Source organism: Musca autumnalis, unplaced genomic scaffold, assembly GCF_047663935.1.
Source record: "Musca autumnalis isolate F117 unplaced genomic scaffold, ASM4766393v1 scaffold_2, whole genome shotgun sequence".
Lineage (NCBI taxonomy): Eukaryota > Metazoa > Arthropoda > Insecta > Diptera > Muscidae > Musca > Musca autumnalis.
Genome location: NW_027411755.1, coordinates 83463167 through 83490814, shown reverse-complemented (window position 1 = coordinate 83490814; position 27648 = coordinate 83463167). Strand labels below are relative to the sequence as shown.

The following is a 27648-nucleotide window of genomic DNA, read 5'->3' as shown; positions in this document are numbered from 1 at the left end:
GCGGGTTGTGCCCTATTTTTTAAATGCGCTATAAATATTAAACTTACGAACGATTCCGTTTCCCCAATCCTGGGTACATATTTGAGCAATAAGACCCGACCACTCCCACTTTCGTAATATGCTACAAATCAATGGAAATACCAGATGTTATGCATAACGATGCTTTGGTCTTATTGGAAAGCAAGTGTTTAGATTAGAAGAAGTTTCATCAGGTATATAAGATACATTATAAGAAGGTGGACACAGTCGGCATGCCTCAAGTCATCACTTATTTGGCGGTATGTTAAAATTGCATATCGACACCAACAATTTCGGTTTTTGAAGGTTAGCCACATTGTTTTACCGAAATTGCGGAAATTTGGTATTAAGTCTACTTCATAAACGAAAGGAAGCTAATTGAAGTAAAATTTAATACAACTCATGGTAGAGGGTATAACAAGTTCGGCCTGTCCAAATTTAACGACGTTCTTACTTGTTATTGATAGTCACATGCATATCGCAACTAATTTTCGATGCAAAAAAATATAATTGACATAAGAAAAGGTAACATAAACTGTTTCAAGGGCCAGCAACTTGGACCGGTTCGGCTAATATTTAATATAAAACATGACACGTTGAACTTACGACCTTGTATTTTTGCTTTACGACCTCTTCCTTCAATTAAATTTCATGATTAATTCCGTTAATGTACGTGGTTTCTTAGCTACATTGTAATCCCAAATAGTGTTCTTTTTTGTCTTCCCAAGTATTTCTGCCCCAACTCCCTGCATCTTTTGTTTTTTGTCTGCAAACCATGTAGAATCTTCAGCATGTAATGTCTTCCTGCGTTTAGGAAGTTTATCATCAGAGCTTTCAGAATCACTGTGAAAACCATAGGGAACTAGACCCATGACACCATCGTCTAATTCCATTCAAAATTCATACTGCTCTTTGTTAGCAAAAACCATGATGTCTTCTTAGTTTAATAACATTTCAATCAATTATTATTTTAGAATCATTTTATAATATAAACATTGCACTTACCCGTCTGTTAGACGGTATTACTTTATTTAATTCAGAATACAAACTAATCTCGTTATGTGAATAAATGTCCCTAGAGAAGCCACAAATTACCAGTTGATAAAGTTAAGTAAGATATGAAGCGTTCAGAGCACACTTCGACTAACTCCATAAAACAAAAAGTTGAGAAAAGCAATGATGAAATGTATATTGTTTTTTAAAATTCCCCTGATAATATGGATTCAAATATATAATGTAGAATGCATAATAGCAGGTATAGCTTTCATCTAACGGTATATAAAATAAAATAAAAACAATAGTCAACAAACAATCGTTAGTAATGTTGTGGTAATGGTGGAGTTAATCGAAGTGTGCACTGAAAAAAGTAATAAAGTTAGGTTTTGAATTTTTTTATTAACGAAAAACTTAGTTTTATACACATATATTACAGGTTTCACATAAAAATTAATGTTGGCAGTTCGGTTATAAAACAATATTTGTAATTAATTCATGTTAGCTTTATGTTAGCATCATTCTTCATGGCTAGGTTTACGACGTTTTCGACGTATGTAATATACGTCAAAAATGTATGTTATATACGTCATAATTTTCTAAAGGCCATCTATGGTTTCAACAAAAGCCGAAAGAGTATTGCATGTACACGTTGCGAGCAGAGCTACATTTGAATGTGGAGTTAATCGAAGTGTGCACTGAAAAAAATTGCATATTATTCAGTGGTCAATAAAAACTTGTTATTTAAAGGTGCTCATCTTTATTATTCAGGAAAGATATTATAATCATAAATAGATATGGCGATATCAAAGGCTTTGACACTAAAATCTCAAATTTTTCAAAAAGTGGAGTTAGTCGAAGTGTGCACTGAGCGGCTCATATACGACAGTAAAAACAGTAAAAATTTTGATTTTTTTACAAATTTTTCAATATATGAGGTATTTGAACACATACAGCATCCCAATTTGTATCAATGAAAAGGCCAGAAGTCCATCTTTCTGATTATGAAAGATTATAGGGGAAAATAGATTTCAAATGTAAATTTTCGTTGCAATATAGAATTTATCACATTTTTGTTCAAAAGTTTGGTCCACCGGCTCCGCCAAATATCATCCGATTATCATCCAAAGGTGTAGGCTAGTTCTTTACATTGTTCCCCAATCATGGATGACGTTAAACATTATATCTGAACTACATTAGCTGTAGTATTCTTTTAAAGTATACATTTTCCTGTGGACTTACGACCTTTTCGTACTCAAATTTGCACGTTTTATGGACTTACGAAATTTTCCGACAAGGGCAAAACATAAAGAAAAACGCGACATACTACCATTTTCTTTGTATCATACGACGTGTTTTGACTTGTACTTCCATCCTGTAACAAAGACGCGATTTCCAAAAAAAGTGGACTTACGACATTTTCCGACGGAGCAGACGATATACTCTATATCTGGACATATTGAAAATCTCATCATTCAGATATGGTGGTAATTGCTTGATGGTGTTGCTAAATTTTGAAGAAACATGAATTTGAAGACATTTGGCATTTAAAAGTGTTGTTCTTTTCCTCAAACATAGGATGGAGGTGCTTAGAAAAAACAGAATGTGTAAAACATCACTCCTAAATGTTAACGAAAAATAGAAAAAGTTTGAAATTTCTCTCATGCCAATGATTTGCACACCGCTTCATATTAACTCAATTATATAGAACCAACTCTTCCTTGCCGAGTCGAACGGTATGTATTAAAAAGGTCTTCGGAGACGAGCCATTGTTGGATAGACTAGAAAAGTGATAAGAACATGTGAAATTAATATTTGCATATCTTCGCGGTATCTTCCTTTCTCTGTTGCGAACTCCAATATTACAATGATGGTAATTTCTAATAAGATAACCCCCCGTTGTAAAGCCCAATAACATTTTTCATAACTTTTATCCAGGAAAACTTCAAAACGACAAATCGGAATCTATTCGTTTTACGGTCGAAAATTTAAACAGTTTGAAATTTCTCTCACCCAAATTGTAATATATTTTGGTGGAATGTTACATGGTCCCTTTTGATCCAATAGCCCATAATCTTGTTTCAGACCACAGAGTCGTAAGTCAGAAATATAGTCCATCTTCTTCTGGAGCAAGACCTGAATGGCCTTATCTGATACCGCTATGGTGAAGAGTGAGAAACTCTTAATGGCATCAAAAACCGTTGAATAGTCAATTATTGGTGCTTCATAGGCTGTAGTGTCAGTACACAGTAAAACAAAAGTATGAATTTCTTACTAATTCCGTTCATAATTTATTTGTCAATAATTTGAACGCAACTCTTTTAAAGTGAATGTACAAATTTTTGTATTCATGTACACAATACTATTTTTGCAAAAGTATGAATGCTTTACTAAAGCACAAAAATAAATTTTCTAGTTTCCCCTACATTGCCCCATATTTTTTTTCTGGTAAACCCCGGTTTTTTTGCTTTGCCTATAAAGATGTTGTGGTCTTTCCTCCCCTCCATCGTATCTACACGCACATTGACTCCGTGTCAACGAAGCACAACAGCCTAAACAACAACCACTACCACACTAACAAACCAAACACGTATAGATTGTCGGAAAACACTCACTATAACAATTGCATTATTTCGTATATACAATTTTTGAATTTCTTTAATATAAATGCAACATCTAATAACTCAAGCTAGTGCTGATGGTCTCAATGTCTCAATATGTATGTACATATGGTATACATTGTTCTGCTTTAGAAGAAACAATTAGAAGAAACGTTTAAAGAACAATTACAAAATTAAATAAAAAACTAATTTCAAAACAAATGAAAAAAACACTATTCATAAATTGAATGAATTTGTTTTTTCTGTGTAGGAATATTATAAAACAAGGAATTTATTAGTGGAGAAAATTTGGCAATGTTCCATACTTTACTTTTAGAAATTAAATGTAAAGAAAAGTAATGATGACATGCCAAAGGGGTTAGTGAAAATACTATTAAAGGTAATTGATTAAGAAGGCATGCCATAGAGTTGGTGAAGATGGCATTCCACCAGGTTATGGGTACTTCACACGATATGTTATTTTACATATGTGCTGTCACTTTGCATATACATTTTGTATATAAAAAGTGACAACCCATATGTAAAAAACATGTCGTGTAAACTACCCATTAGTGAAGACGACATGCTTATAAGCGACTATAGTCGCCCAGAATCTCTACTTGGGTCGATCACTGAATAACAGAGAGTGTCCCTGTAGTGTTTGCATAATGACAACACCTTACCATCCTCCTTTTCGATATGGTCTCAGATTTCCTTTCAGAATCCCCAGGCTCTGTTGTCGATTCCGCGGCTGGGCTGTTTCATGTTCGAAAGACTCCTTTGCGTGGTCCTCGACGAGGTTTGGTCGAAATATTAGATATCTTTTTTTTCTTTGGTGACTTGCCATTGTTCATCTCTTCAGGGGATTTGATCATCTTTGCGCTTCCAAGGATGTCCCTCTACATCCGTTCATGATTTCCCGATTTTCGGCATTTTGAAGGTTATAGGCTCATTATCACACCGAAGTGGCTGAAATTTGGTACTTAGTCTTCGTTTTTTTATACCCTCCACCATATGGAGGGTATAATTAAATTTGTCATTCCGTTTGTAACACATCGAAATATTCGTCGGAGACCCTATAAAGTATATATATTATTGATCAGCATAAAATTCTATGTCGATTTGACCATGTCCGTCTGTCCGTCCGTCCGTCCGTCCGTCAGTCCGTCCGTCTGTCTGTCTGTTGAAATCAAGATACAGCTCGCAATTTTAAAGATAGAGAGTCAAAATTTGGTACAGAAGTTTTTATTACTTGCAGGATGGTTGGTATTGAAAATGGGATATATCGGTCCACGTTTTGATATAGCCCCCATAGAACGGTACCTCCCGATTTTCGGTATTTTTAAGGTTTTAGCTTCATTATCCTACCAAAATGGATGAAATTTGGTACATAGTCTTTTTTAGGGGTAAAAAACTTTCCCCCAGAATTTTGTCGATATCGGTCGACACCTTCATATAGCCCCCATAGAACGGTACCTCCCGATTTTCGGTATTTTTAAGGTTTTAGCTTCATTATCCTACCAAACTGGCTAAAATTTGGTACGTAGTCTTCGTTAGGGGCATAAAACTTCCCCCCAGAATTTTGTCGGTATCGGTCCACACCTTCATATAGCCCCCATAGAACGGTACCTCCCGATTTTCGGTATATTAAATGTTTTAGCTTCATTATCGTACCAAAATGGCTGAAATTTGGTACGCAGTCTTCTTTGGGGGTATGAAACTTTCTCCCAGAATTTTGTTGGTATCGGTCCACATCTTCATATAGCCCCCATAGAACGGTACCTCCCGATTTTCGGTATTTTGAAGGTTTTAGCTTTAATATCCTACCTAAATGGCTGAAATTTGGTACGTAGTCTTCCTTAGGGGTATAAAACTTTCCCCCAGAATTTTGTCGGTATTGGTCCACACCTTCATATAGCCCCCATAGAACGGTAACTCCCGATTTTCGGTATATTAAAGGTTTTAACTTCATTATCCTACCAAAATGGCTGAAATTTGGTACGTAGTCTTCCTTAGGGGTACAAAACTTTCTCCCAGAATTTTGTCGGTATCGGTCCACACCTTCATATAGCCCCCATAGAACAGTGCCTCCCGATTTTCGGTATTTTTAAGGTTTTAGCTTCATTATCACACCGAAATGGCTGAAATTTGGTACTTAGTCTACGTTGGTTCATTATCACACCGAAATGGCTGAAATTTGGTACTTAGTCTACGTTGGTGGTATAAAACTTTCCCCCAGAACTGTGTCGGTATCGGTCCATGCCTTCATATAGCCCCCATAGAACGGTACCTCCCGATTTTCGGTATTTTGAACGTTGTGGCCTCAATATTCCACCATAAAGGACTGAAATTTGGTATTTAGTCTTCAATGTGATATAAAACTGTTCGCCAGAAATATGTCTGTACAGGTCCACGCTTTCATATTGCCCCATTTCTGACTAAAATTCGTCGGTATAGGTCCACGTTTCTATATAGCCCCCATAGAACGGTACCTCCCGATATTCGTAATACTGAAGGATGTGACGTCAATATCCAACCGAAATGGCTGAAATTCGTTATTTCGTCTTCCAAGAGTTATAAAATATTCCAGAAGAGTATTATCAGTATAGGTCCACGTCTTTCTATATCCCCATAGAAGCGAACTTCTTGATTTTCGGTATTTTTTAAGTTTTAGCCACATTCTCTTACCGAACTATAGGAAATTTGGTATTTAGTCTTCTTTAAGCCTAAAAACTTTCCGTCAGAAATTTGTCGGTATAGATCGACGTTTTGAAATAGCCCCCATAGAATGGTGCCTCACATTGTTTTACCGAAATTGCTAAAATTTAGTATTAAGTCTTCTTCATACACGAAAGGAAACTAATTATTCCATTTTACTTCAATACAACTTGTGGTGGAGGGTATAACAAGTTCGGCCCGGCCGAACTTAACGCCGTTCTTACTTGTTTATTCCTTGTTTATTCCTCTTGGGAACATAATACTTCTACAAAGTAGAGTTGTACAATCTAGTTCATTTGGAAGATCTAGTTCAATAGCTCAGTTCTTTTAACTGAACTAGTTCAGTAATCTAGTTAATATTATACAAAAACACATAATCAGGGCAATCATGAATAAAAATTCCGTGCGGAATTTTTTCCCTTTCCCCAATTTTACAATTTTTAATTTCCATATTTATGTCCAAAAAGGGAATATTTTTATCGATTCGGGGAAAATATTCCATAATTAAGTGATTCTAGTATGTTTTCAACGATTTAAAATATTGATTTTAAGGGAATATTACTTTTAAAATTATTTTCCGTGCGGAAAATTCCGAGGGAAATATTCATGATTGCCCTGAATACAAAAATATTACATTTAGATATTTTTAAAGAAAGATTTAGTTTGCATTATGTTTAGAAAAAAACGTCCTTTGGAAAAAATTGTAATTAGAATTTCATTTAAGTGGCTGGCAAAAAATGTCTTTTGTTGTGTGTGTAGAAATTTTCACCGCGAAAAAAGCTTTGTGTATGTACATTTCTATTTATTTTTTCCTTTTTTCTATCCAAAACAAGACACTTTGAAGGTAATGGATTCGATATATTGGGATATGTTATGTCAAAAATGTTCTTTATGTAGAAATTACTTCTATTGCAGTGGGGGTTGACACTTCACATCGATCCAAAACATAAACAAAACTCATTACATTACGAAGGCATAATTTAGCACAGAAGACGGCGCCACTTTATTCATACATATGTGAATGACATGCTGAACTAGATTGTGAATCGTTCGTTCGTTGATCGTTCTTCGTGGATCTTTCGGTCGCGCTCAGTGAGCTATTGAACTATAATGAACTATATCGACTGATCTAGTTCATATGCTCTTTTCAATGAATCGTTCAATTGAACTAGTTCGTTCATGAACTATACAACTCTACTACAAAGTTATTCCATCTTAATCTATCATGACATAATACTTTAATTTCATCGAATGATTTGGGCTGCCCTTGGAATGGCTTCTGGGGGCTTTCGGAGGGTATGCCCAATCCATTTCCATTTCCGCCTCATGATTTGCTTTTCAATCTTCTCTTCATTAGTCAAGGTAAGCAGATCGGCATTGGAAATTGTTCTTGGCCAAAATATTCCACATATTATCCGTAGGCATTTGTTGACAAAAGTTTGCAGCCGTTGGGATATGCTCTTATACATGAGCCATGTTTCGCTTTCGTATAAAAGTGTGGACTTAACGCAAGAATTAAAAAGTTTTATTATACGGTCCACGCTTTCGTATAGCCTCCATGCAAAATGACGCGTGACGCGTCGTCGTTTTAAGGAATTTTTAAGATATTTGGCCCATTTTACCACCGAATTGGTTGTAATTCGGTACTTTGTGTCTCCAGAGGCCTTCCTACCAAAGTTGGGTTATATAGGTCCACGTTTTGGTATAGCCCCCATATAAGGCCCCATATAAAGTACGCGTCATTTTAATATATTTTGAATGTATTAGACCCATTTGACCACAGAATTGGTTGTAATTTGATATTTTGTGTCTTCAGAGGCCAGAAAACATTCCTACCAAAGTTGGGTTATATAGGTCCACGTTTTGGTATAGCCCCACATAAGGCCCCTTATAAAGTGCGCGTCATTTTAATATATTTTGAATGTATTAGACCCATTTGACCAAAGAATCTGTTGTAACTTTGTATTTTGTGTTTCCAGAGGCTAAGAAACATTTCTACCATAAAATGTTTATATAGGTCCACGTGTTGATATAGCCCCCATAATACAATATCTTCCGATTTTCGATATTTTGAACGTTTTAGCCTCATTATCACACCGAGATGGCTGAAATTTGGTATTTAGTCTTCTTTAGGCGTATAAAACTTTTCCCCAGAAATTTGTAGGTATAGGTCCACGCCATCATATAGCCCCCATAGAACGATACCTTCCGAATTTCGGTATTTTGAAGGTTGTGGCCACATTAATCCACCGAAATGGCTGAAATTTGTGGTGGAGGGTATAAAAAGTTCGGCCCGACCTGAGTGGCCATCCAGGTCTTGTTTAGACGACCAAAAGCAGATCTCGCTTTTTTGAGTCTGTTTCTTACATCTTCTTCCGCCCTTTTGATGGTTGCCATTATACTTCCCAGATAGCAGAAATTGTTCGTATAGCTAATTATGTGATTTCCAATCACGAAGTGGATGTCTATTATGTTGTTTGATCGCATCGCATATGTTTTTTCTGTATTGATTTCAAGACCGACCTTTTTCGCCATGTTAACCAGGTCATTAAGTTTGCTCTGCATATCTGTAAATTTATGAGACTGTAGACATATGTCGTCCGCATAATCTAAGTCTTCTATATCGACACCTCCAAATAATAGTATGCTAAGTCTAAAAAGTGAGTTTTGCAGGAGAAGCTCTCAAAGTGTGGACATTTTTTTGAACTTCAGTACTATGCTAAGTCAATATTTGTTTATAACTTCTGTTCGGATTGACCGATCATTACCAAAATTTGACAGAATTTAAATTAAAGGACGCTCGACACCTCCAAATAATAGTTTGCTAATTCTGAACAGTGAGTTTTGCAGGACAAGCTCCAAAAGTTTGGAAATTTCTTTGACCTTCAGTACTATGCTAAGTAAATATTTGTTTATAACTTCTGTTCGGATTGTCCGATTATTACCAAAATTTGACAGAATTTAAGTTAAAGGACGTTAAATATAAAAATGTAAAGAACTTGAAAACATGCTAATTCGACTTAGCATACTATTGTTTGGAGGCGTCGATATGTTGGTTGAAGTTCCAGACAATTCCTCTTTTCTGCTTGCTCAATTCGATCATTATCTCGTCAACAACGATGGCAAAAAGTAGTGGTGATAGTGGACAACCTTGTTTTACACAGGCGTTGGTACAAAAAGGTTCGCTGATCATCCCTTTGTGCCTCACATGCAAAGAAGCATTTTGGTACATCGCTCGTATTAAATTTACAATTTTTGCTGGGACGCCCTTCGAGTACAATGCATTCCATATTGCTGTCCGCTTTATCGAGTCAAAGGCTTTTCTGAAGTCAACAAAAACGAGATAAAGCGGAGATCTCCATTCTACAGACTGTTTCATAATTATTCGGAGTGTGTTCGTTTGATCAAAGCAGCTTCTATGGGACCTAAAACCTGCTCGTTCTTCTCTCAATGCTTCTTCAACACATTTCAATCTATCGTTTATGATGGTAGCCATTATTTTATATATGGTATTGAGAAGTGTTTTTTGGGGAGTTTGATAATGGCTCCTTTTGTCCATGCATCTGGAAGGTTTTCATGCGTCCATGCATGTTGTATATATGGTCGAGTATTTTCACTGCTGCCAAGGAGTTTGTTTGGAGCAGTTCGGGTGGGATTCCGTTTTCTCCCGGAGCTTTATTTTTCTTTAACTTTGTTATGACGCTTTTTATTTCGTCGATGTCGGGGGTGGCCTCAGTGATGTTGTTGTTAATTTCTGGGCGTACTATTGCTTCGTAACGAGTAGGATTGGCGTCATAACTTATACTTTCAAAGTGTTGTTTCCACCTTCTTGTTTGTTCTTCTGTTGTTGTAAGCAGTTTGCCGTTGGTGTCTTTTATCAGTTGGTTTTTGTGCTTATTACTATTTGATATATGACCGATTATTTGATGTAGTTCTCTCATGTTGTTGGCTCCGGCAGCGGTTTCCGCTTGGCTGGCTAGGTTCCTTAGATAAGCACGTTTATCATTTCTGGGCGATTTTTTAACTTCCTTTGCTACCTATTTATATTTGCTTATAAATCCATGTTGTCGTTCTTTTGTATTTTTAATTGGTTGTGTTTCTCTATTAGGTTCCAGGTTTCTTTTGATATCCAGGGTTTTCTGTTTCCTTTTTGTATTCATTTAGTAGTGTACAGGTTTCTTCCCATGTTCGATTGTCTGATGGTACAAATTTTTTAACGTTTCTCCGACTTCGTCATTTTTCACAGTGTTATGCAAGATAGCTACATCAAGGCGTTTGTTGTATCCTTCATTGTTCCTTCGAATAATCTTTTGTAGTTTTCTTTTTATTGTGGCTACCACTAGTTCGTGGTCGCTGTCCATATCTGCTCCTTTTTTTGGAACGTACGTCCTCTAAGCTCCTTCTCCATTTGCCGCTGATACATATGTGATCTATTTGGTTTTTAGTACTTTCATTAGGCAATGTCCACGTATATTTGTGTATATTTTTGTGAGGAAATATTGAGCCTCCTATTACAAGATCAAACGTTTGACATAGCTCAACAAACCTTTCCCCGTTAGAGTTTATCGCACCAATTGCATGTGTCCCCATAATCTCACTCAATCCCGCGTTTTTGTTCCCTATTTTTGCGTTGAAGTCTCCAGTGAGCATTATTATATCTCTTTTTGGGGTCTGGTGTAGGGTGGTTGTGAGCTGGTTATAAAATTCATATTTAATTGCGTCCTCAGCCTCCGCCGTCGAAGCGTAGCATTGGATTATAGTAATGCATTTCTTTGCTTTGGTATAAAATCGAGCAGTAATGATACGATCTGAGATTTGATTGGCCATGTTGCTTTGCTATCAAGAAGCCCACTCCGACATTACCATTTTTTGTCGTGATTTTGTCGCTCTTGAGCTATCTCATCTCACTTATTCCCAGAATGGATATGTTGTATTTACTCAATTGTTTCTAAAGCTGCGCTAATCTTGATGTCTCTCTTAGCGTTCTTACGTTCCATTGTCCTATTCGTATCCTTTTCCGTGTGCCAATAGTCGTCATCGAGTTGGGGTGTTCATTTACGTTTATTTCTGTAGAAGTTTCTGTAATCGTTGTGAATTTCGGATTAGAGGGTGATTGGCCTGCTGAATCCTACGATGGTACTGGGGCTGCCAGATTAGAGATGCCATCCCACCTCAATCACTCACATTTAGTCTTCGTTGGGGGTATAAAACTTTCCCCCAGGAAATTGTCGGTACATGTCCATGCCTTAGTATAGCCCCCATAGAAAGGTACCTCCCGATTTTCGATATTTTGAAGGTTTTGCTCACAATAATCCACCGAAATGGCTGATATTTGGTCTTCATTTGGGGTATTAAAAGTTTCATTTGAAATTTGTCGGTATAGGTCCAACGTACCTCCCGATTTTCAATGTTTTGAAGGTTGTGGCCTCAATACGTAATCATAAGTCTACTTTCCAATGTTTCAATTTTTTCCATCAACAAAAAGTCAACTTTTTGATCTTTCGATTTTTATACCTTCCACCATAATATGGAGGGTATAATTAAATTTGTCATTCCGTTTGTAACATATCGAAATATTCATCGGAGACCCTATAAAAAATATATATATATATATATATTCTTGATTAGGGTAAAATTCTGCCCGTCTGTTGAAATCAAGATACAGTTCGCAATTATTAAGATAGAGTTTTGTAATATGGTGCAGAAGTTTCTATTACTCCTAGGATGTTTGGTATTGCACATAGTTATATCGGTCCACTTTTTGATATAGCCCCCATAGAACGGTACTTTCTGATTTTCGCTATTATCACACCGAAATGGCTGAAATTTGGTACTTAGTCTTCGTTGGGGGTATAAAACTTTCCCCCAGAAACTTGCCGGTATATCCCCCATGAAACGGTACCACCCTATTTCCGGTATTTTGAAATTTGTTGCCTCAATATTCCACCGAAATGGCTGAAATTTGTTATTTGGTCTTCATTTGGGGTATTAAACGTTCCATATGAAATTTGTCGGTATAGGTCCATGCCTTAGTATAGCCCCCATAGAACGGTACCTCCCGATTTTCCGTATTTTGAAGGTTGTGGCCATAGCAGCATACCGAAATGGCTGAAATTTGGAATTTAGTCTTTGTTGGAGGTAAAAGCCTTTCTGACTGAAATTCTTCGGCATAGGTCCACGTTTCGATATAGCCCCCATAGAACGGTACATCCCGATTTTCAGAATTGTGACGTCAATATCCCACCGAAAGACTGAAATTTGTTATTTAGTCTTCCATGGGGTTATTAAATATTCCTATATCCCCCATAGAAGCGTATCTCTTGATTTTCGTTATTTTAAAGGTTTTACCGAAATATCGGAAATTTCGTATTTAGTCTTCTTTGAGTCTAAAAACTTTCCGTTAGAAATTTGTAGGTATAGATCGACGTTTTAATGTAACCTTCCGAATTTCGGTATTTTGAATTTTAGCCACATTGTTTTACCGAACTTGCTGAAAATTGGTATTTAGTCTTCTTCATAAACGAAAAGAAACTAATTGTTCCATTTTACTTCAATACATCTCGTGGTGGAAAGTATAACAAGTTCAGCCGGACCGAACTTAAGGCCGTTCTTACTTGTTACCTTTAACTAAAAAGTCGACCATGAAAAGTAGACTTTTCGATTTTCTCTATAACCGGAAGTCGACTTCGTTTTGACTTTAGACTTTCCACCAAATAGTGGACTCTCGTATCTCTTATTTGCTTACGATCGACGATTTTGGATTTATACACCTCAAAGATGAAAGAAATATTCGTGTCGAAAATCCGAAGCAATAATTTGTTAATTTTTCATTACACGTATCAATTTTTAAACAAGTAAAAAAGCGTTAAGTTCTGCCCGGCCGAACTTTTCATACCCTTGACATTCTTGACAATTTTTGGTGGAGAGGTGTGGTGACCGCTAAGAACTTCAAATGTTCAAATTACAGCTAATTCGGTTAAAAATTGTAGGTAAAATTCTCAAAATACCGAAAATCGGGAGATACCGTTATATTGGGGCTATACCAAAACATGGACCTAAGTTCATAATTTTTCGAATATAAGCTTTTTGGTCACTAAGAACCCTAAATGTGTCTAGAAATGTGGCTTAAAACGTCAAAATACCTGAAATCGGGCGGTACCGTTATATGGGGGCTATTCCAAAACATGGACCTATGTCCACTAGTTTTGTTATATAAGTTTATTGACAATTAAGAACCCTAAATGTCAAATTATAGCTAAATCGGTCTGAAAATGTAGCTAAAAACGTCAAAATACCGTAAATCGGGGGTACCGTTATATGGGGCCTATACCTAAACGTGGACCGATATAGCCCATCATCGAACGTGACCTGCCTGCAAACAAAAGACGCATTTTACCAAAATTTCAGCGTCCTATCTTCATTTTTGTGGATGCTAGAGTGATTACCACAGACAGACGGACGGACATGCACAGATCGACTCAGAATTTTACCCCGATCAAGAATGTATATACTTTATAGGGTCGCAAATGAGCATTTCAATGCGTTACAAACGGAAAAACAAACTTAATATACCCTCCATACTATGGTGGAGGGTATAATAAAAAATTTATGTATGTATGTATATGTAACAAATATGTTCGTACATTTCTTATTATTTCTATAGAAGAGAATGGGAAACAAACTTATTATTCCAACTATCCTATACAAATAAAAACTAATGTCAGAATATAACAATATTAAAGAAGACAGTAAAACTTTAAAATCCCTGAATAAGCCAAAAGAAGCAAGACAATTACAACAAAAACAAAACAAAATAAAGAATTACCTCAACTAAATGTTAAAGATTATTCTTAGGACAAATCCTTAATGAGTTTCTCTATTGTCAAATGTTACAAAAATATTGCATAGTATTATTGTAACACTGTTACCAAATTGTCATTAGTGTTGACGTTGTCACAGCTCTAGGTTGGCTTTGAACAGTATTTAAAAACTAAGAGAAATTTGCAACTATTACTATATTTTGAAATAATTATTATGTGTTGGAGATTTGATGGACTAATGAAATCGACATCTCTCAGAGTTTGCATTTTCTGAAATATGATTTTTAAGTTAGAAATTCGGCATAGTGCTAATATTGTTTCACAGTGGTTTTATATTGTTCCAATAATGTTGTTTTCGTCTTTTGGATTGTTGAAGAAATAATTTCAACAAAAAGTAATACCAACTCTCTCGAAAGAAAAAAAAACGAAGAGCAAAATAATTTTAAACCATTATCCTCTTTCAGGTTCCTTCTCTTACTTATTCGCTTTTAATCCTTGTGCAGGAAAATAACTATAAATTCAAATGTTGTTGCTATTGTCGTCCTTCGTTCTCAGGTAAGATGGCTGCACAACACACGAATGCAACTACCTTGCAATGAAATTACTGTCACTGAATTTGATGTCAATGCTGGTTGTATTGTTTGCCACTCTTGCGGTTGCTTGGTGAGATGTTGCAGTACGAAAATTGACGATTATGATGGGGAAGAAAAGCGACAATAACAATGAGAAAAAAGTTTTGTTATAAATTCCATTGATACATAAAATACATAAAAGTAGGAATACTAAATAGAGAAAACAAATCTGGTGCTTATATCCGAGAACGATATGCGTTACATTCTGGCATCAGAATAAACGGAAGAAGAACTAGAATGCCACGAGAGTTCCAGCTTGTATTGCAGATGTTTGGATCTGCTTAAACTTAAAAAATGGGATCTTGCTCATTTAAGTGATGTGATGAAAGGGAAACTTTATGTCGTCTCTTCAGCCACCATAATATGAAGGGTATAATTAAATTGGTCACTTCGTTTGCAACACATCGAAATATTCATCGGAGACCCTATAAAGTATATATTCTTGATTAGGGTAAAGTTCTACGTCGATATAACGTCCGTCTGTCCGTCCGTATGTTGAAATCAAGATACAGCTCGCAAAGCTCTATCTTTGTAATTTGGTAATAATTGGGCTATATCGGCCCACATTTTTATTAGCCCTCATAGAACGGTACCACCCGATTTCGTTGGGGGTATTAAACTTTCGCCCAGAAATTTGTCGGCACAGGTCTACGCCTTAATATGAAATTTGGTATTTAGTCAACGTTGGCGGTAAAAACCTATCCGACTGAAATTTGTCGGTATATGTCCACTTTTCGATATAGCCCCTATAGAACGATACCTCCCGATTTTCGTAATTCTGAAGCTTGTGACGTCAATATCCCACCGAAAGATTGAAATTTGTTATTTAATCTTTTTAATCTACACCTCATGGTGGAGGGTATAACAAGTTCGGTCCGGACAAACTTATCGTCCGTCCGTCTGTTGAAATCAAGATACAGCTCGCAATTTTTAAGACAGAGCTTTGTAATTTGGTAATAATTGGGCTGTATCGGCCCACATTTTTATTAGCCCCCATATAACGGTACCACCCGATTTTCGGTATTTTTAAGGTTTTACCGTCATTATCGCATCGAAATGGCTGAAATTTGGTATTTAGTCTTCGTTGGGGGTATTAAACTTTCCCCCAGAAATTTGTCGCCACAGGTCTACTTAGTCTTCATTAGGGGTATTCAACTTTCTCCTCTAAATTTGTTGGTGTAGGTCCACGCCTCCCATAGAACGGTACCTCCCGATTTTCGGTATTTTGAAGGTTGTGGCCACAACAACCCACCGAAATGGCTGAACTTTGGTATTTGTCTACGTTGGAGGTAAAAACCTTTCCGACTGAAATTTGTCGGTATAGGTCCTTTTTCGATATAGCCCCTATAGAACGATACCTCCCGATTTTCGTAATTCTGAAGGTTGTGACGTCAATATCCCACCGAAAGATTGAAATTTGTTATTTAATCTTTTTAATCTACACCTCATGGTGGAGGGTATAACAAGTTCGGTCCGGACTAACTTATTGTCCGTCCGTCTGTTGAAATCAAGATACAGCTCGCAATTTTTAAGACAGAGCTTTGTAATGTGGTAATAATTGGGCTATATCAGCCCACATTATTACACGTTCGCCCAGAAATTTGTCGAAATTTGTCTACACCTCATGGTGGAGGGTAGGTATAACAAGTTCGGTCCGGACAAACTTATCGCCGAGATACCCTATAACGTATATATATGAGGAAAAGTCAAAATTTGTTTAATATTCCTTTTGAAAAAAAAATAGTTTTTTTTGAAGCTACATGAAAGATTTCTGGTACATGAATTGAGAAAAAGCTCCCATTCTCAAATCTGTTCGAGATACTAATTTTGGTTATTGCTCGCAAATGTTATGACGGTTTCAATTCTGATTGTAAGAAAAAATCGTATAAAAACGATATTCATTATATTGAGAAACATTGTTAATTTATGGCTTCCTACATACTAGATGTTTACTGAGGTCCCATAACTATAGTGAAGAAGTTGTAAATTTTCGCGGAAATTAAGAAATAATTAAAAAAAATTTGGTAGTTTGCACCTTGTTTTAATAAACTTCTAGCTGTTTATGCATCCTAAAAATATTTAAAAAAATATGTACGTAATCTAAACATCGTGAAGATTCAAGTGAAACCAAAACTATACAAATCTGTTTAGAGGTTTGCATATTATAGTAAAAACAAGAAATATATAGAGGAAATTTATAAAATTTTTGTATGAGAAAATAATTTTTCAAATTTATTTTGTGAATTAGTTGAAGAAAATTTATGAAAAATAGGTCGTAGTTTATCTTCTATTTCAGTTAAATTTCTCGCAAAAAGTCACATTGTTTTATTCTAATCGTTTCTCGAATACACGCTAACATCTAGCGGAAGATATGGAGAACGTTCAAATAAATTTTGGGTTCCTTTAAATGGGGTATAATATAAAACTGTATCGGGTAATGTCCATTTTGAAATGCGTGTATATCGCGAAATCCTCAAGATCACTTGATGCGCATGCTGTTTACCAACACAGCGAATTCTTCTCTTTTAATTTGTACACATTTGCCAGGATTTCCTTTGGTTGCTAAGATGTTGCATCGTCTGCAGTATAGTGTGCAAAAACTGTATAACACTTATAATTTGCACAAAGTGTATACACTTTTTATGCGCATTCGATTTCACTATCAGTCATGAAAAAATACATCGATCTATTTTTGGGATAAATCGGATACAGCTCCAATGCCACTAAATTTTTTTAAACCGATGTTTTTGCAAAAACGCGAGTAATGTGTCAGTTTGTTCATTGATAGGGAAACGATCCACAGGATGTTCACGATCTATGATTTATATGATCCGGACCGTAAAAATTTAAAATATCTTTGGGTCCCAGCACAATCAAAACGAATTCGTAAATACTGTAGGTTTTTAGAAAAAATATAGCACAAATTTTTGGCCTTTGGCAGTAAATTACTGTGATGCTGTATAGACTACATAGTCAATATACACATCAAATTATGCGTAATCGCGAGTTCTTTAATCCAACAATTCAAATGCCCAAATGCGCGCCGCATTTAGATCAAAAATACAAAAAACACCTAAAATCTGGCTTCAAAATGTCAGTATCCATAAAAGGCGAATGCAGTGGAGATTTTGAAAAGTGATGTATTAGTAGTGTAATCTTTATTTTGTATTCTTCTGTTTTTACTTTGGGCATATAGCAAAAACACTTGTTTTTGGGGTCGAAAACGGCAAAGTGCGAAAATGGGTTAACATATATATTTTTCGATTCATACTGTTTTATAAGACAATTTTATGCATTAATAAGCGATGGGTCATTTTTGTTTTTTTCATTACCGTAGTTAGAAAATACGCACGGTAATGACGACACGGCAATGATGGAAACGTGAGTATTCTTGGATTTAAATGTGCAAATCTTATTTTTTTATAAAATTTAAATAATTTAATACAGACTAAAAAGATTAACATACACATACCATTAATTTGAAAATTATAATATAAATAACGGAAAAAATGCTCAGCACGGGACTGACAAAATTTATGGAACATGCACAAAAAACACTAAACACTTCAACAGCTCTAACATTACTGACTACTTTTTTCACTTCTGTCGATTATCGTTAAAACTAATGGGAATTGTCGTTACTTTGACACATTACATATAAACAAAAACCCGGTTTAAAGCATTTTTTTTTCTTAATAAACACATTAGCGCACGGGAATAACGAAAAAATTGGGACACGACTAAAATGTCTCAAAAACATAATTTAAAAAATAAAATTATATTTATGAAATGAAACAGTGGAGATTTTGAAAAGTGATGTATTAGAAGTGTAATCTTTATTTTGTATTCTTCTGTTTTTACTTTGGGCAGATATCAGGAACTTAAACGGTTTAATAGCAATCGAATAACAAGGTAAAAAAAATGTTTGCTTCAACGTGTTTTTATCTATTTTTATACATATTTGAGCTTTGTTCAAAATCACTTCATATGGTCCAATTATAGTCATAGTTTATGGTATACTATAATATATCGCGAATTATAATAGTGCAAACCTTAGCTTCACCTATCTTAATTTTTTTTTGAATTTCACTCATATACATATATTCTTGATCAGCACAAAAGTCTAAGGCGATATACCCCTGTTCGTCTATCCGACGCAGCTCACAATTTTAAAGATAGAGCTTAATAATTTGGTAAAGAAGTTTCTATTAGTCCTAGGATGTTTGGTATTGAAAATGGTCTATATCGGTCTACGTACGGTACGGTACCTCCCTATTTTCCGAATTTTGACTAGAATTTGGTATGTAGTCTTCGTTGGAGTTCCTCCATAAATTTAGCGGCACAGGTCAATGTTTTATACAGCCTCCATTGAACGGTAGCCCTCATATATGTACAGGTAGCCCCATTTAAAATTTTTTGAAGATTTTACTCACATTTTTTCCGAATTGGTTATTAATTGGAATTTTGTGTTCCCTGAAAATAGAAACATCGACAATTTTTTCCCACTAATAAATTAAAATTGTTTTAATAAAATATTAAAACAACGACTATGGGATTAAGCCTGGGGCAAAATTCTTGCAACCGTTATCGAGCGTGTTTTTGTTCCAACAAAAATAACGAACCTTCGAAATTTTTGGATTCCCAAATACGTACGAAATTATTGCAAAATATATGGGTGAATATTGCTAAAAGACTTGTTTTTGGGGTCGAAAACGGCAAAATGCGAAAATGGGTTAAAATATATATTTTTCGATTTATACTGTTTTATAACACAATTTTATGCATTAATTAGTGATGAGCCATTTTTTTATTTTTGTCATTACCGTAGTTAGAAAATACGCTCGGTAATGACGACAAGGCAATGATGGAAACATGAGTATTCTTGGATTTAAATGTACAAATCTTATTTTTTATAAAATTTAAATAATTTAATACAGACTAAAAAGATTAACATACACATACAATTAATTTGGAAATTATAATATAAATAACGGAAAAAATACTCAGCACGGGACTGACGAAATTTGTGCAACATGCACAAAAAACACTAAACACTTCAACAGCTCTAACATAACTGACTACATTTTTCACTTCTGTCGATTATCGTTAAAACTAACGGGAATTGTCGTTACTTTGACACATTATATATAAACAAAAAACCGGTTTAAATGATTTTTCTTAATAAACACATTAGCGCACGGGAATGACGAAAAAATTGGGACACGACTGAAATGTCTCAAAAACATAATTTAAAAAATAAAATTATATTTATGAAATCAAAATTGACTTGGTTCATTCTTCTAGAATAACTCGGCGTACTATATTTATATAATATATTTTGATAAATTAATGAATATCAGTGTTTTTCAACACAAAACGATTGTGGACGCGGCACGGTAATGACGTTTTGCACCTTGCGACCAATTTTTTGCATATAAATATGTAAAAAAAATTATTTTGATTTTCGGACCTCGTTAAAGGACGTTCTGTTTTTCTTATTCCGTTCCTAAAAATTTAATTTTTTTCAATATTTTTAACCCTAAATGCCTAGGGACACAGAAACCAGTCTTTTCGCAATATTCACCCAAATATCTAATTTTTAAGAAGCAGTCCCTTTTTGTCAATTTTTTACTCATTTTATTGGAAAAAGTCATTAGTATGTGATTTTGATTAGTTTCATTGCAAAATGTTCCATTAAAGTTCGTTTTATGCCACAAAAATAATCATTTCGGCAGCAAATGTGTGGCGGGCAAAAACTTGCAAGATTCCACTCGAAAGTGTATTCGGATGCCGTAATCCAAATACTGAAATTATCTATCGAAATAACTCGATCACGTATGTGAGAATTAGGCCCCTGACTATTTTGAAAAGAGAGTAACAACAGGGCTCTCGCGGCTGCGGAATGCTGTTTTATAATAAAGAGCTGTTTGTATGGTGTAATAGGAGGCGCAGACGCTTTTCGTGCTTTGTTGTTGTTAACCAACGTAACAAGCGAAGAGGAAAATAAAAAAATGGTATTAATTATGTTTTCTTTTATCTTCAGTTTTCTAAATACAATCGTGAGGGTGAGGGAATAAATCAGTGTTTTGTCTTTTCTTAAAGAAATGACGCTTTTTAGTAAATTAAGTTCCCAATAAATTTTATAATTGGATCAAAAAGGTGAATGGAAATATTTTATTGGACATCAATACATTTTTCATATACATACATACATATCGCTCATTTACTCAAAGAGTGACTCATCCAAAAAATCCACTTTTGAGAAAAACGCGTTTTAAGTTGACGATTGAAATTTGACTTCCCAACATAACAAAATATCGCAAAAGTTAGTATACAACGGAGAATCCTCGTGGAACTGTGTAAAAAATTCTTGGTATTTTTGAACAAATGAAACTAAATCTGTACTTAAGATCATAAAGAGTATATTAATTGGTTTAAATGGCAGTTATAGTACTTATAGTGACAAGTCCAACGTACACTGGATCGTAAAATCCACAAAAATTGGTCATCTACAAATATAACAACTGTAGCGACAAAATTCCGGGTGTTATGTCTCGTTTATGAATTTTATAGCCATGAAATGCTCAGAAAGGCTCTAAAGTTTCAATACGGAGTGGTCTTCATCGAGTTTCGACTTGTCCCTTTTGAAGAAACGGGAATTTCTTGAAGGAAACCCATACTTTTGAGGCCGTTGTCCTTTTAAAACATGTAATAATCCTTAATCCTTACTCATAAGGACTTTCGTTTTCAGTTAATTTTCTCACAAATTATGTCCCTTTTCACATTCCCACCAAAAATAAATAGTAGGAGAACCTCAAGTTCTGGTGTAAGCCCTACAGTGATACTCCACCACCACAGAAGGATATGATAGCTAATTTAAAATTTTAATACAGAGCTTTCTCTGCTGTTATAACGCATGGATTGTGCAAAAACGTTCTGAAAAGCTGTGTTCGCTTCACTTAGGACCAAAATACAACTAAATGGATCAGTTAGAAGTAGTTCATTAGACATTAGTAGTAAATTATACACTAGGGACACGAGAAGCATGTCCGATACTGCTGAAAGGCCGATAGGACAGAATAACTGTAAGGCTTACAACGGACCTTGAGGTGCTCCTACTATTTACTTTTGGTGGGAATATGAAAAGGGACAACATTTATGATAAAATTAACTCAAAAGGAAAGTCCTTATGTGTAAGGATTAAGGATTATTACATGTTTCAAAAGTGCAATGGCCTCAAACATATGGGTTTCCTTCAAGAAATTCCCGTTTTTTTCTAACAGGACAAGCCGAAACTCGATCAAGATCACCCCATATTGAAACTTTAGAGCTTTTCTGAGCATTTCATGGCTTTAGAATTCATAAACAGGACATAACACCCGGAATTTTGTCACTACAGTTGTTGTATTTGTAGATGACCATTTTTTGAGGATTTTCCGATCACTATAAGTACTATAACTGCCATTTAAACCAATTAATATACTCTTTATGATCTTAAGTACAGATTTAGTTTCATTTGTTCAAAAATATCAAGAATTTTTTACACAGTTCCACGAGGATTCTCCGTTGTATACTAACTTTTGCGACATACATTTTGGCCTTTTTGGGATTCGAACCGTACATTTGCTAATGTATGCAAATATTGCGCACTTTTAATTGTTATTACGGAAGACAACCTTCTTGTCTATCAAATAAAACTAATTGTTTGTTGTTTTCAAAAAGTTATAGTGATATTTATCCCTAATACATTTTGGTTTCAACGGTGTATACTAATTTTTGCGACAGACTGTAGGTCCACGTTTTGGTATAGCCCCCATATAACGGTACCCCCGATTTACGGTATTTTGCAGTTTTTAGCTACATTTTCAGACCGATTTAGCTATAATTTGACATTTGGGGCTCTTAAGCGTCAATAAACTTATACAACAAAACTTGTGGACATAGGACCACGCTTTGGTATAGTCCCCATATAACGGTACCCCCCGATTTACGGTATTTTGACGTTTTTAGCTAAATTTTCAGACCGATTTATCTATAATTTGACATTTAGGGTTCCTATGTGTCAATAAACTTATATAACAAAAGTTGTGGACATATGCCCACGTTTTGGTATAGCCCCCATATGACGGTACCCCCGATTTCAGGTATTTTGACGATTTAAGTCACATTTCTAGACCGAATTAGCTATAACTTGATATTTAGGGTTCTTATGTATCAATAAACTTATATAACAAAAGTTGTGGGTATAGGCCCACGTTTTGGTATAGCCCTCATATAACGGTACCCCCGATTTCAGGTATTTTGACGATTTATCATATTTCTAGACCGAATTAGCTATAACTTGATATTTAGGGTTCTTAGTGACGAAAAACTTATATTCGAAAAAATTATGAGCATAGGTACATGTTTTGGTATAGCCCCATATAACGGTACCTCCCGATTTTCGGTACTTTGAGATTTTTACCTACAAGTTTTAACCGAATTAGCTGTAATTTGAACATTTGAAGTTTTTAGTGGTCACCACACCTCTCCACCAAAATTGTCTGAAATTTTGGGAAAATGCGTCTTTTGTTTGCAGGCAGGTCAAGTTCGATGATGGGCTATGTCGGTCCACATTTTGGTATAGCCCCCATATAACGGTACCCCCGATTTAGGGCATTTTGACGTTTTTAGCTACATTTTCAGTTCGATTTAGCTACAAGTTGACTCTTAAGTGTTAATAAACTTATATAACAAAACAAGTGGACATAGTTCCATGTTTTGGAATAGCCCCCATATAACGTTACCGCCCGATTTCAGATATTTTGACGTTTTATGTCACATTTCTAGACCGAATTAGCTATAATTTGATATTTAGGGTTCTTAGTGACCAAAAAACTTATATTCGAAAAAATTATGAACATAGGTCCATGTGTTGGTATAGCCCCATATAACGGTACCTCCCGATTTTCGGTATTTTGAGAATTTTACCTACAAGTTTTAACCGAATTATCTGTAATTTGAACATTTGACATTTGAAATTCTTAGTGGTCACCACACCTCTCAACAAAAAATTGTCAAGAAAGGTCGATGTATTGATAAAGCCCCCATATAAAAGTACCTCCCGATTTTCAGTAATTTTATGATTTTAGCTACAATATTAAACCGTCAACATAGGTCCATTCCAGATATAGCTCCCATATAACGGTACCTCACAATTTTTAGTAATTTGGCAATTTAAGCTACAATTTTTAACCGAACTAACTGTAATTTGACATTTGAAGGTTGTAGTGGTCACCACACATCTGCATCAACAATTTTCAACATAGCCCCAATATAACGATACTACCCGATTTTCGGTACTTTGAGGATTTTACTTAAATGTTATTTTTGGGACGAACTTTCTGTAATTTTAAATTTAAAAGCCAACAAAAATTCTGCAACAAAAATTGTTCATTTTAGTTCATATTTTCGTATAGCCCACATAACTCCGAACTAGCTGTTAATGACATTTGAAGTTCCCATGTTATGTACCGATTTTCGGTATTTTGAGGATTCTAGCTACAATTTTTAACCGAATTGGGAGTTATTTGACATTAAAGTCTCCCATCAAAAACTGTCAACATAGGTCCATGTTTTATAATAACTATATTACGGTACCTCCCAATTTCTAGCCCACCAAAAATTGTCAACATACATAGTTAGATATAGGCACCATAAAAAGGGCCTCCCGAAGGAAGCATTTTATGTACATTATCTGACATTTTAACGTAACCACTAAAAGTTGGGGACAGGAACGAAAACTAATTATTCCATTTTAGTTCAGAATATTTTATGGTGGAGGGTATGAAAAGTTCGGCCCGGCCGAACTTAACGCTTTTTTACTTGTTTCTTTTTAAAAGTGCGACTTTTTATAAATTATTTCATTCAGTTCTTCTTTTATTAAAGTCTGTTATGTATTTCATTGGAATTTTTTATGTACCTATGTGTTGCTTTTTTTTCTATGCCTTTCAATAAACCACCACCATTTATAAATGTGTGTATATGTTTGAGATAGCCAGTCAGCGCTTACTGAGAGCGAGTGAGCATACATTTCAATGTGTTTCACATTGAAATTTACGCTCCCTTGCTCTCAGAAAGCGCCCACTGGTGCATGTGTTTGTTTTTTGAAGCTTTTGGGTTTGTATTTGTTTGCACCAAACAAATATCTGTTTGCACCCAAACATATTATTTGTTTGCACCCAAACATATATTTGTTTTCAGGACCCAAACATATGTTAAGTTTGGGACTGATTGCAGACAAATATATGTTTGCTGCAAAATGCGTTTGGGACATGTGTTAGAGAGGCGTTTTTTTTTCCTCCGTGTAGAAAACTTACTCGCAAAAAAGCTATCAGCTGTGGAATTCTGTAACTCATTTTTCGAGTTACCCACAAAAATAAACTTGTCGCTATGTCCTACCGATATCAACAGTGTTGTCAACTTTTATTGATACTTTTCATTCATAATTTTGCGTTTTAATTTGAATGATTTCTCTCTGTAACTTTGCTATTTTGCTACAGCAAGGAATAGGAGGAAGAGTTTAGTAAATACGAAAGGAAACCTAATTGTTCCTTTTTGCTTCATTACAGTTTCTGGTGGAGGGTATAAAAAGTTCGGCTGGGCGAACTTAACGCCGTTCTTACTTGATAACTTTTATAATTAAATCTTGTTCGGATAACGATAGGGAACAGGAACAATTATAAATCCTAATCAGCATCATTGGGTCATTAAAAACAAAAAGACGGGCCAGCAACTCGGACCCGGTTCTGCAAGCTTGATATGATTCAGTCTCTCCATTGACGTGGTTATGTAGTTTATGGAGGAAATGGTTTCAATAACATGTCTCCGACAATATCAGCAGACTGGCAGCAGCAATGTTCCGGCTAATTGTTTGCAATATAATCGAAACTAGTGATTACCTTTAGAATGAATCGGTTGGAAGGTATTAATCGCCATCTGCATATAATACTTGAAATCAAGGCGATAATTATAATTAAAGTTAATTCCTTATGTACACGAAAACGTTTTTAATGATTTAGATTTTATTATTCATTCAAACATGAAACTGCTACATTCAATTAAAAGGTATATTTTATGTTTGGATATTTTTTGTGCAAACGTTGTGGACATGTTTTAGGTCATATGAATCAGGTCTTTGGTTTGGCAAATGTTAGTTTTTTTCTTTCGTTTTACACAAGCAAGCCACATTCACTTGTTTCTCAAATAAAAATGCACGTTTCACTGTTCTGTTTTCTACCCGTCATCAGACATGACTAGAAAATTGCCTAAAATTTCAACAAATGTCGTGCAAATTCTAATAACTTTGATTTAATCTAATTAGTGAGGCAAGGGTTGACACAGAACTGTGCAAGTGCAAATGTTACATTTAATTTTGATTGTAATAAACTTCAACATTCTATGCAAATATCCTCAGCCATGTGTCCTTATTGCCTTTTTCACTCAACATTTTTCTTATTTCTGTTGTTGTTGTTGTTTTAGCTCAAAAATTAGTTCATACCTTTTTGCTTTGTTTTTATTGTTATTCCTTTTTTAGGCGAAGTTTACAAGCCCATTGTCTGACACATCATGATTCTAAGCCGGACTGTCGCTTTGTGTGTCCTCGTGACAATTGTGACTATGGCACCCATAACCAATCCCTGCTAAAGGTTCATTTAGTCTCACATTCAATTGAAAGTTTTAAATGTCCAGAGAAGGATTGTGACTACGTGGGAAAGAGTGAACTTCACTTGAAAAGGTAAGTTATAATTAAATTTAATTGTATGAATTTTTTAAATTGATATAATCATTTGCTTGTGGCTTAAGACATGTCAAATCAAAAATACCCTACTAACTACGTCACTAAACCATGTCATATCTCAGAGTTATAACTTATTGCGCATTTATCCTTTTGAGTTTCTAATCTATTCTTTTAGTCTAAAAAGAGGTTTCCAAAATTGTACCCTTTAAGCTCCATTTTGTGGCCCCGTGCTATCAATGAAGGATATACAATGCTCATTAATTTCAGTAATATACTCGACAACATTCCAAGCGATGAAATGACAACAAATCTGATGAGAATGTCTTAAATTGAATGAAATGAAATGTGAAAGAGTTAAAATCAGTTAACCATGTTAAGAAAACACATCCAGCAACATTGCAAACATTCATACATATGTATGTTCATACAGTAACAAAAGGTGGAGACCTCGTAACTTATAACGAACGTCGTCACTGCTACCCAATATCGAAAAGTGAACAACACGAGAATATCGAATTAATTGCTGCCTTGACCACTGGCAGATCAGTGGTCTTTTGAGTCATAGCGCAAATGCTAAAGGAAAGGAAGTACGAAAAGCGATGCGGACGATGACAACACCAACGCAAAATATCTACACAGGAGCCGCCAACATGAGAACACCGAAGACTTCAGGTTTTTTGTTGAAGATGCCATTCTGATCTGCAGTTTGTCTGTCTTTGGTGGCTGCACGGCTGCCTAAACCGGAAAGTTTTATAACATTCGAGCAAGCTTAATTAGCAACAAATATTGCTGCTGCGTGATTTGCCACTTTATATTGCCAATGTTGTATCATTGCCGAATATGTGTGCCGTCCTTAGACTTGCATACTCTTCAAAATACGAATTTTATTCTAAACGAGTATCTCCAAGTAGGAATTCGTTTTACTTTTGGTACTTAGTTAATCTTAAATAAAGCATTTTTCTGTACTAGATATAAACAATTATTAAAAAACTAACGAATGTCGAGTAAACAAGAGCAGATATTGCACTGTGCCACATTTTTAAGGTAATCGTGTGCAAACAGCTTCTAATCAGGATTTTTTGAAAGTA

General features: G+C 35.2%; 1 protein-coding gene across 1 annotated transcript in view; it reads left to right on the top strand.

Moving 5' to 3' along the window:
* Nucleotides 1–27648, top strand: part of LOC141394178 (uncharacterized) — a 322066-nt gene that overhangs the window by 275689 nt on the left and 18729 nt on the right. The window contains exon 6 of the mRNA XM_073968141.1: nucleotides 26357–26557. Within this exon, the coding sequence (XP_073824242.1) occupies nucleotides 26357–26557 (201 nt within the window). The remainder of the gene's footprint in view (nucleotides 1–26356; nucleotides 26558–27648) is intronic.